Source organism: Palaemon carinicauda, chromosome 27 (assembly GCF_036898095.1).
Source record: "Palaemon carinicauda isolate YSFRI2023 chromosome 27, ASM3689809v2, whole genome shotgun sequence".
Taxonomy (NCBI): domain Eukaryota; kingdom Metazoa; phylum Arthropoda; class Malacostraca; order Decapoda; family Palaemonidae; genus Palaemon; species Palaemon carinicauda.
In genome coordinates this window covers 59,419,573-59,431,807 of record NC_090751.1, presented here as the reverse complement: position 1 = coordinate 59,431,807, position 12,235 = coordinate 59,419,573, and the positions used below count along the sequence as shown (strand labels likewise).

At 34.2% G+C, this 12,235-nt stretch overlaps 1 protein-coding gene across 1 annotated transcript in view; it reads right to left on the bottom strand.

Annotated features, from left to right (window-relative positions):
* Positions 1-5,074: 5,074 nt before the first annotated feature.
* The window catches only part of LOC137620736 (broad-complex core protein isoforms 1/2/3/4/5-like), a 204,196-nt gene continuing 197,035 nt past the window's right edge, over positions 5,075-12,235 (bottom strand). The window contains exons 8-9 of the mRNA XM_068351112.1: positions 6,561-7,143; positions 5,075-5,211 (exon numbers count right to left, since the gene is read on the bottom strand). Of these exons, the coding sequence (XP_068207213.1) occupies positions 6,575-7,143 (569 nt within the window). The 3' untranslated portion in view covers positions 5,075-5,211; positions 6,561-6,574. The remainder of the gene's footprint in view (positions 5,212-6,560; positions 7,144-12,235) is intronic.

The following is a 12,235-nucleotide window of genomic DNA, read 5'->3' as shown; positions in this document are numbered from 1 at the left end:
GAGAAATCTCCTCTGCCTGCTTCTTAAACTTTTTTGGTAGGGGCTGCTGGCAATTTCAGTTTAAAAATACTTTGAGAAGGAGAGAGAATTTTGGAAGGCATCGCAGGAAGACACTCATTTGACTGAAAAACTATGATACTCTGTATAACTCTAATAACATGCGTAATAACGAAACAAAAGGTTAAAGAGGTTCTACATCTTGGTTCGTCTGAAGTCAGTACTTCTGGAAAAGCATCTGACTGAAGGATATTAGGAACTACATTATCGAACAGCTCTTCGATTTTCTTGTTTGAGGTGACGGGAGAAGCAGCTTCATTAACTGGGTTAATGAACAACTCTTCAAGCATTTCAACAGTAAGATGCCACCGAATTCAAATATATCTGACTCGTATAATTGGGCTTGTGAAGTCACAGCTATGGTGGCCATAAGAGAAACGTGTAGTGTTTAGAGGATATGAAGAAGCAGAAGGCAAAATAGAATTCACAGATGTACAAATAATGCTAATACCTAACATAGAAAAGTAGCAGGACTGAGACAGCTATGCTTACTAGTAGCCGTGTCAACAGAAGTTTCCATGCTCGGCTTACAGAATCTGGAACAGCACTATCCCAAGGGTGACTAGGAGTCGAGGCCTCTGCATCATGTCCAGCCTTTTTTAACTGAAATAGGCTTCAAAAGAGCAGAGAAAATCTCATTTCTAGGGGAGGTATCAATGTCCATGGAAAATAGGTTCCACGCTAGAATCTGTCACAGCTAGAACATGGGGTGATGGTACAAGTGCTCTGGCATAGACTTGATAGTATAGAGTCATAGAGTCAGTGAGACAGACAAAGGAATTGCTGATGAAGCCTTTCGTTCAACTGTAGTGGAAGTTGACAGTGGGACAACAGAAATAACCTGCTTAACTCTCTGCTAGGATTTCATAACATCAGACACAACCATGTTTGCTTCATGACTGACCTAGATCTAAAGCAGCAATGGCAAATATAAGAATTATGACCTACCATTAAATGGGGAAGGGACGTAGCATTGAATAGTCATACGAAAAAAACAACAGATTCGAGTTTATCAGACTTTACACGAGCAGTACAATTTTAATCCTTTTTATGACTTCGCTTCTCTCTGTCTCTCCCTTTTAAGCTTATGATAGGATGTTTTAGTCTTGACTCTCATCTCGCCTATCTATAACTGAACTCTCTTCCTTGCCGTGGCATGTACATGGAACATTGGTCAATGCATCCCTTATATAAAGATGGTGTTGCTTCTAATGCAAAAATGTATTTGATAAGAATTGAGAGGATATACCTTATAAAGTATCAAAGAAATGAATATATTTGTAGACCAAGATAAGCTTCACGAAGTATTATTTCTGGTCTTTTTAGGAATGATCACCGAACTTCATACCCTCGCCAAATTCGTTGGGGCGAAGGTTGTTTTGATAGGCGTATGTTTGTATGTCTCTTTGTGATGCGCATAACTCATGAACTATTTGACTAAATCTCATGAAATTTTGTGGGATGATGGGCTGTGATCCAAGGTCAATTTGATTAGATTTTGGGAGTGGTTGTGTCAAAGGTCAAAGTAAAGAAAAGGTAAAAAATCTTTTTGCTATATCGTGGTAAAGTTTTATCCGATTTGCATGAAATTAGTGCCAAAATGTGCTTAATTCTATTGAATATCTTATGATATACAACGTGATATAAATGAAGTTATGCGCTCTACCGAATGCCCGTTCTAGTTATGCATGTTACGGGCATTTGGAATTCTTATTTCAAGGTTAAAATTTTTAATTTTTCTTCTAGAAGTCCATCCTTCGAGAGCCTTTAGCAAATGAATATATATATATAGTACATGGTGTCCATAAAGTCTCTCTACAATTTAGGAAATATATTATAAAGACATGCTTGAGATGGCTTAATCAGATTTGTTTTATGTACCCATCAGTTTTTTTTTTTTTTTTTTTTTTTTTTTTTTTTTTTTTTTTGCGTCTTGTAATTAATACGGTTTTATATTGAAGAATAAATCTTTGTAAAGTAAAATATCATATCTATCCTTTTCCTCTGACTTCTTATTGTACATTATATGCTGAAGTTGGAGCAGGGTTAAAATCTTTATTATTGTCAGTGTGAGGCTTTCAGGGTTGCTCGTGTAGAACAAAGAAGTTTATTGCTAAATGAGCATTGTTCTTAGCCTTTAATAGATTTTCTTGTGCACTGGATTGTGCCTCTTGTGTTTGTCTTGATTGGGCAATTATGTTGACTTATGTTCCTGTTTTACAAACAACAGCCATAGGTTTTATGTGTATTTTCCAAGTTACAAGTTGGCCTTGCCTAACCCTTGGAGCACCAACCAAATGATTTGGTCTTCAAGCCCCAGGCATTTTGTGGACTATTTATTTAATTCACCTTAACACAAAAAACTACGTGAGATAGAACTTTGCATCATTTATCACCATATAGCAGAATAAATTACCTTTCCATTGATATAAAGTGTTACATATTTTGTAAAAAAAAAAAAAAGAAAAAAATGTAAATAAAGAAAAATAACACTGTTAATTACTGGGCATAAAATACTGCCAATAGCGCCGAAGGGAGTTGAAATCCGTCCAATGGCACTCAAAGGATTTAATGAGTTGGAAAAGTTGTATAATCTTATTCATAATTTGAGAAAGTGACTATGGTTTCTTTTGATATGGCGTTCAGTAATCACAATAGGATGAAGAATCAAACCATTAAAACATGTTCTAAAAAACAGTATATATTTATTATCAGCTTTGGAAAGCAATCATAGAGATCATTAGAATTGAAAATAGAAGAAAAAATTACTTGATTTTCAGCATTTTTTTAGGTTCATTCTCATTTGTTAAACTTGATACAATGCTACATGCTTTGATCCCAGTCGATACTATACAAAATTTCCAATATAAAGTTTGGTATAACTAGAAAAATATTTAACAATTCTTTTGTGCTTTAAAGATCACAAATAATACTAACCAGATATTCTGAACTCAGTAGCTACAAACTTTCAAAACTTAATGAGAATATTCATAAGAAAGGAGTTGAGGCTAAAAATAATCCTAACCCGAAACAATAGATTTCGTGATGGATGGTGGGCTACAAGTGACTCACAGTTATCAACAAGTAAAGCTAAACAGTTAACAAAGGAACTAAACACCATAGGTCCCAATTTTTTTTTAAGACTTCAGGTACTCTAAGACAGGCATAAGCCAGTCTTATAACCCAACATTCATTCAATAACACGCACGCTTTCCTTAAAAAAAATGCAGTTGTTCTTTTGTGTATTATCCTTAACTTTGGAACAACATGCAAAAATAACCTCGTTAGTTGAACATAAAATTTAAAAAATGTCTAAAATCCAAATGTCACATGATTTTAAAGAGGATTTATTTCCATTTTGATAAAAGTAATAATTTTCTACTAAAAACAGAAAACATTCATGTTGAATATAAACAAAGATTGAAAATTTGATTATTCTAAAAGAAGTAAATCACACTGAAGTAGCTGAAGAAGAAAATTGGTATATTCTGTAATCCTTGAATTACACTGTATGTATATTATTGCTTGCCACTTTCCTGGTTGTCCTGTTATCTGTTCTCAACGTTGTTCAGTGCTAATAAAAGAGCTGTTAACGAAGAGCAGAAAAAAAAAATCTGGAATTATACATAGGGAGAATTTATTACATGTAACTTAATCCATATGGGTTTTTGTTTCAAATAAAGATGACTTCGGACAGACAACAGACTAAAGGCTGAAAGCAAAGTACAATGTTAATATACTGATTTTGATTTGGTGGAAATGATAAGATTTGCCTGAGCCAATTTTGAAAAAAAAAATACACAAAAATCTGACTAGTTCAAATTTCTTTTAAAGTTACTGATTTGAAATCTGACAGCACATTCAGGTGGTGACAAGTATCAATGATTCTAAGAAGCATAAAAATATTCATATGAAAATAATTATGAATGTTATTGTATTAAATATCACTCTTCTTTAGTTTACTCAATGGAGATCAATGAACACTATGACTTGAAGGGAGAAAAACATCAAGGATTAGTGTCGTTAGATATAGTAACAACACCAAATATAAACAATTTTCAGCTGATAAATACCAGCCTTTTTCAGTAGCATAACTAGAGGTTGCTTGCTTCGCTATATTAAAAGGCTGTGAAAGACTCAAAATGCCAATTTGCATGACATGTGGGAGGGATATACCTACGTTTTTTTCTATTTCCTCATTGTCTAAGTAGGTTTATTTTCCGTATTATGGCACTTCATTCATTCACTGCAGCATGCTTAATGAGTTTTCATGCCGCATAAATGCATTCTTGGGGACTTTCATCAATCGTGAAAGTTATCCCAACGATCAAACAAAGTCACTTAAAACAAAATCACAGAATCAGTGGTGCTCAATAGTCTTAATACTGTATCGCCTGCTTGGTGCACTATTCTAGAGCACCTTTAGTGCACCCTTTGACACTTTGAAGGTTACAATACTAAGCTAGGGCACTACTACATTGGTGACTTACCAGCTTGTGCCAATATTTGCTTGTATTCTTTGTAAAATCTATATCACAAAGAAGTTAGAGTTCCTCGTTCCTGTTGCATACGAGTTTTACTAACATTCCTACTATTTCTGCTTCAAAAATAGCATGACTGCATATGGATGATTTTCATACTATTGTGTAGATATGAAACAATTTTCCAGTCATATATATATAACACTTCACTGACTATCATCACGAATTATGGCAAAGAATCCACACATAAGATTTTACAAATTTGACAAATTTTCACAAGTGGTCCTTGCATGGTGGCTACTATGAGAAGAATCCGCGTGTTGTCTATGCATATGGGTAGCCAGTGAGTACTTATTTTTAAACTCTTTACTACAAATAGTACATGTAGCATGTTCCATGTTGGAATGAACCATTCTAACATGGCGGTTCAAGTTATACGAAGTAATAGGCTTGTGGCACTGAGGGCAAGACACATATCCATCACTACCACCTAGGGGCCGTCTCCATGGTACTCCAGAACCTCCCCCTCCTACTAGTCCTGGTGCTCCTCCACCTACAGCAGCAGATAAACTTCCGATGCCTGCATCAAGGTAGCTGCTGCTTAAGACTCCAGGAATTCCTATATCTGTGGCTGTGGCAGCACTGTATTCAAAAGCACGTAGGAGATCTAAACCTGCAGATTAGAAAGAAATATATCAGTAGACAGAAAAAAAAAAAGAATATTACAGAGGTGTTTATATATCGGTGAATAATTTGGAAAGCCACAAATTCTTTTCATCACTGAAATTTTTTCTTCAGTTTTAGATGTGAAATAATCTCTGCCAGTTAATCTAAACTATTAGAGATAATTAACAATTAATAATCCTCTAGTCAGTTTGGTTATGATTCCCAGTATTACTGATGTTAGACGACTTGGTTGATGAAAAGTAAAAATCAGTTCTGATAATACTATGAAAAACTTCCAGCACTTCAAAATTAATATACAGGACCATTGCCTATCACCAAAAGCATGGAAAACCCAAATGTACCTCTCCTCTACTTTGTCACCAGCTCTGTATTAATATACGTAAAGAAGTCATCAACAGAATGCAAAAATTGTCTTGCATAATGCCTTTCTGTGAAATGATATATTAGTTACTTGAAGATTAGAACTTGAAATTCAGAATCATGCTGCTACTGTCCCCTTTCCACATAAGCATGCAACTCCACCAAAAGAAACCACACGTAAGTTCTACCTCTCTGTGAACTTACATTGTATTTAAATGTTGTAGCAAAAGAAAACCAAGCAAATGAAGAGGGATTTTAGACTAAGAAACTTTTAATACAAGATTTCTTCAGATGACTAGAAAGAGAAATGCCCGAAGCTGCTGTGACATCACTATATTGCTAATACACTTCCCTAACATTTAGGAAGTCTTATGAAAACTTTCTATTCCCCTCACACTTTAAATTTGGTCATATTATAATAGTGACTTTATAGTAAAAATAAAATGCTATCTTTTCTTTCTTAATGACGCATAATTTACATATCTAAGAAATTAACTTTTCATGTTTTCAAGAGAAATTAGAAACTGATATTTTGCAATAAAATCATTGCTAATAATACTCCTAAATGTCGACTAAGTAGGCCATTTTAAAATCCTTAATATTTTCCTTGGAATATGTTTTGCTTGTAATGTTGCAACATGTTTTGCGGAAAGTTTTTTTTTTTTTTTTTTTTTAACTTTATTATATATAAGTGGCGTATATAATGAAGTCATCTGAATAAACGAAACCAGTAGGAATTTGGCCTATTCTGTTGAACAGGTATGATTTACCTTTCAAATAAAAGAAAATAATTTTAAAAGGTATTCCGTTCGCTAAAAGTTCTATGAAATGACAGGCATAGGCCAAATCTCTTACTTGTGATAATGATTGATGAAATTTATAACCAACGATATAGGAAAGAAACAGAAGAAAGAGAAGAAATAGTGGGCGACGATGGCGCTGAAGGCGGCTGGAGGGCGGCGTGGGTGGGCGTACCTTAGCCTTTGTGGTTATGGTGAGAATGGGCGCGGAGCAGCCGGTGTTTGAGGTGTCGACTTGGATTGGTCTTCTAAGTGGGTGTGGTACCATAGGCCGGAGGAGGTTTGGGGGGGCGGGGCTTGGGGATACACTTGGGAGGTTCCTAGAGGGATGTTTGGGAGCTGCTGGGAGGTCGAGGGCTGGAAGTAGGTGGGAGTGGGCGGCCTTTGGTGATGATGAAGCCCACTGGGAGATACAGGTGTAGAGGAAGATGAAATAGTGGCGTGACTGATGGTCGTGTTGTGGACGTTGCGGGGATGATACCTGGCTTGGTGGACGCTCAGACTGTGTTTGTTCTTAAACAATTTGGCACAGAGAGGACACCGCACCTCGAGGGAATCATGGGTGCGCTTAAGGTGTAAGGAGAGGTAGGACAACTGCACTCTCTTGTTACACACGGGGCAAGAGACAACGCAAGCCTCCTCGCCCCCACCTACTGTAACATTTGGGTTTCCTCCACCCACTGTCATGTTTGGCACACCTGTGCCGCCCCCAGCACCTCCACCACCGCCCACAATTCCTTCCAAGCGCATCAGCAAATCTGGAATCAGAAAATAAAACTGACTTCTCAGTTACAACTGCAAAGGCATTCTCATTATGAATAAAAAGATAATCGAATGAGAAGCAATCAAAATTTGTGCGGAAACATTGTCATAGCAATTTTTTGGCAGTTGTACTAATTTCTTTCTGCAAAAACTACCTTCTTCAATAATACAACAATTCCTATGTAGGCGCATGCAAATTTGAAGTTTATTAGCCAATAACATTCCAACAAACAACTACATTAATAATTAAGAAAAAATATAAAATGAAATAAATGCATATTAACTTGAGATGTATGAAATGCAAATAATGTTTTGCTGAAAAAGTTCATTACAGCCTCAAAATATAAAGTAAAATTTAAGATAATAGACTACAAAACAATTATACTGTACACATGTACAAAAATACAAGCATACAGTTATTAGGTATTTTTTCTAATTTTCTCTTTTCAAGATTCTAAAGGATATATCCCAATTGAAATGTATTTTTCAGTCAAAATATACTTGAGTCAACATTTGCTTTGTGCAAGCATGCACATAGCCTTCTTTGCCTCTCTCCGTTTAGGTAATTTAGGACAGTGAGACTCTAAATGTGTGCATTTCTCTCTTGGATGAGGAAAGCTAATGTGTTTTCTTTTGTCAATGACATTATAAAAGACTGAATATCCTTCCACGTACAGAATCCAATTAATTCGGCTATGCATAATTATATCGAATTATAAGACGTCATGAAGCATGGGGGCCATAACACCTGAGAATCCAGTTTGTGGGTGTAACATAAGAGGAAATGATTCGGTGTATGTCATGGTGGGGCTCTGCAAAGCAGTTTTCATGAAACATAATTTTTATGCCAAAATTTTTTACAAGGATTAGTGATTAGTTGCAAAGATTTTGACATTGCATTTAAAAAGATGGTAAAAGGCAGACTCGCTTTCAGTATGTGGGTGGTTCTCATAAATCAACATAATGGGTTTAGTTTTCCTATATAATTCAAAGTCTTTTCACATGTTGTAAATTACAATTACTTCTTGGTGTGTGTATTTTTTAATTTAGAAATTTTGAGTTGCAAAAAAGAAAAATTATAGTTTCAATGCTAAAATGATTTTAGTCGATTTCTTTACTTTTAGTTTCCATTTCATTGAGTGTTTTTTTTTTTTTTTAGTAATATAAAATTTTCATATCAAAGTTTTATAAAAAAGAAAAAAATTAAAGTTGAAACTATATTAAACTTGTTCGTTCTTATTTGGCATTAATTTATTTAGTATTTTGAATTGATTTTCACTTGAAGTAAATCGAACATCTGCAATTCATAAATAGCAAACCTATTTTAAAAGATCTTTTCCAAATAATGTTTAAGGGAAGGAAGATATCTCAATGAAAGTAAAATATAAACAATAACAAATTTATTATCATTAACAAAGTATATCACAGCAGTTTCTCCTAAGAATAATGACATAAATTGAATGAAAATGCAAGAGGAAAGATTAAAATGCACATCGATGAATTTTCTGTTAACATCTATAGAACTACCTATTTAAGCTTAGCGGGTGGATGACAGCTTTTGCTACAACTGCTTTGCTCAAAATACCACGATTAAGTCTTGCATACAACAAAAGATTCATCTTTCCTTTAATTAGATTAACATTTATTTATTTTTCTCAGCATCTAGTGTGCCCTGTCAAAATTTAACTTCATCATTTAGGTATTTTTTTTTTATTTAGTATGTATAATGTAGTTTTTTTTTTTTCATTTGTATGTTCTCGTTTGAAAATAATTCTCATTACTATTTATACTCACTCAAGATTTAATCCTGGTTTGTTTTTGATCAAAGCAGAAGTTTGAATGTTAAATAAAATGAGAAAAAAATAATAGGTGATTTTGAAGGTATGACCGTAAAGCCCTTGAAACTATCATAAAGATATACACAAATAGAAATATTTGATTTAAATCACAATTCTATATAAAATTCATTTTTTAATTTATTGGAAAAATAGTCTGCTTTTTAGGTACATGGAAATTTTTTATTGTAATTGCTGTAATATATATATATATCTATATTTTTAAAAAATACTCATACAAGTTAAAGGATTTTAAACTAAAAGAATAACATTGATAAACTAGAAATTATATACAAGAAAATATTTTGATGTCTTCAACAACAGATAATAATGGAAAAAGTTTTATTTTAATATTAAATGTTTATTGAGCGAATATTATCAATTGAAAGAAAATATCTTGTAATATTAGAGAAAAATGTTGGGGAAAGGGAATTAGGGAGATGAGCATTGACGCAACAGGAGTGAGTGTGCAATTCCAAAGTCAGGTTCCATCTGTGTGATTTTTCCTGCGTTTTCCAGTTCCCTTCTGTATCCTGTTATAAGTATCGCTTAGATTCTAATTAAATCATCTGTATTACATAACAGAAGCGAAAGTCAAATGAAAAAAGGCTACTTTAGTGGCCATAAAGTAAAAGTCGTATAAAAACTCTTCCCGGATTTGTCATGATAAATTCCTTTCCCACTTAAAATTTTTCGTGTTTGTCACTTTATATTCGAAACCCCATACTTTTTTTACCAAGATGCTCTGAAATTTTAAAGAAAAATGCCACAAGATACTAGCATTTTCGTAAAACCTGACATGTCAGGAGGAGGAGAAAGTGTATTTATTCTAGATATCAAGAAATCACAAGTGACCTCTCAGATGCCAAGAACTTGTGAAACTAATAAGTGTAACGAAAATATTAAGATTCAGAGATTGCTGTTTTTAGTATTACTTTCTTTTGAACCCACCTCGCTTTTCCTCTTCCTCATAGTGAACACACTGGGGTTTAAAATTGATGTCCCAACAGGTTAGTACGATGCCAAGTTCATGTCATTCTGAAGATGTTTTCACACACAGTATTGAAAGTAATGTAATTTATACTCTCATTAACAGTACTCTGACATTGGAAAATTTGCCCAATTAAATTGTTTCTACAAGTGTAAAGCTCTAAAGATAAAAAACGCATAAGGATATTTTCATATATCCCTGGTTTCAATTGAGCATCGAGTACGGCTCGGTTAAGGAACATGTGTTCAGATTGCCACATTCCAACTTGTATTTTCTACACTGCATTTTTTCCTAAAGAAAATCTGAAAGAGTACCCAAGTTGGTCTTTCCTCTCACAAACTGGAGAAGCAGCTGCACGCTCCTGTTTAATGTCAGTTGTAGAAATACAGTCTTATAAAGTTTTTGCACTACTACTGTATATAGAGAATTGAGCTATTGACTTCAAATTCATTATGAAAAGAAACACTACTGATTCCTGAATATTGGACAAATGCAGTATCTTGAATATTTAGTGAACATTTGCAACCTACATGCAACCAACATAAGCAAATGCAACACCTTTTAAATATTTGAGCTGAAGACACGGTCTAAAGCAATTTCACCTTACATCTAGGAGACAAAAATCATATCAAGAAGTATTATGATAAAATGATGGCAGTCAGGACACTCTGTAAAGCCCTGTATTCCGTACAGTACCAAGAATATTGTTGATATAACAAAAAGAGAACGTGACACGGAAAAGGGGAAAATAGTTTGTAATTTCCATAAAACACTAACTATAAACTTTCAAATAGTTTTACAATATTTGAATTTTCATTCATTTCAAAATGCGGTTGAATACTTAGTTTATTTCTTAAAGTAAGCTTTACATGTGCATATTAAGAGATCACATTTCTTTAGAAAATCTTGTGCTTTCAAAGAAAAGAATTTGTGTGCAAGAAATCTAGTAACTCACTGGATTCATGTACATTGTATAAAATTTAACACTAACCATCCAAACATGCAGCAAAATAATGACACATATGTACATAATGATAATTTTTATTCATTAATATGCAGTGATACGATCTACATGGATCATGAGCATGTTTTCATTTGGTCACCAAATTTCATTAGCGAAACAACCAAGAACCCTAGCAAGGTTTAACACATTCACTGCCCTCTATGAAGATGTAAATTATGCTTATAACACTGCAATTTTTGTCACAGACATTCACTCACCTTAAAATTTTACCATGATCATATATAACACTTTTTCACCCTAGTCAAATATTCATAACGATTTCCGCTTTCTTCTCCAACTTGGAGTACTATTCCAGACTGCTAAAATCTTAATTCAAAAGTTACTTTCTGATGAAATAACACAGCAAATTGAGGAAATGTCAATGATAATCTTTGTCTTGTATACTTTCTTAATCCAATATAAATCCTTGATAATCAGTTCCATTCCCCTCCCCCCTCCTTTCATGTTTACTGTACAAAACACATAGAGGATTACGTACAGTGAAACTGGTAGAGTTGGTGTTGAATAAGTGTGTGGGCAATTGTGCATACATCACCGCATCATTGATAATATAATGCATGAACTACTTTGAGCTATAGGTGATTGCTGAAATGTACATTCATAATATATATGAATACACAATAATCATGAAGGTGAGCTAAGAATAGCCCAAATTTAGCGGACCCTAATATGGCTGAAATGCCCAAAAGCTTTGCCATTCCTTAATATTGCATCACAGTTTCTTAAATAGTGGTCGTAAGAAACAGACAGAAAAATATGGAAGAAGGTTTGTGTTAGTTGAGGTCTTGATTTGCTACAGTATATAACTGTGAAGAGATGAGATGATAAGCTTTTCTAGTTGCTTAATTAGAGAAGGGAGGTGTTTACTGACAGGGCATAACAAGTAAAGACTGTTCAAGAGGAAGCATTTGATTTGAGATATACATTATCTAAGAGAAACTTGTTCAAGGGAGTGTGGTATAACGCTGAGCGACATCGATGCCACTTCTGTTCGTAATCACTGAGGGTCCCTAAGAGGGTCCCTAATTCTAGCCCTGCTCTTTCCTGATAGATTTCACTGGGAGAAAGAACTCATTATCCCTGTAGGAATAATGAGAACCCACTGCATGATTCCAAATGGTCATTACTGTGTGGAGAGAGGGTACTTGAGTGCTGATCATCAGTGTTATTTGGTTTCTAGTACATAATATAAAAGTGCATGCAGCAGCTCTGCTGTATCAACTTTGTGCACACTTGAA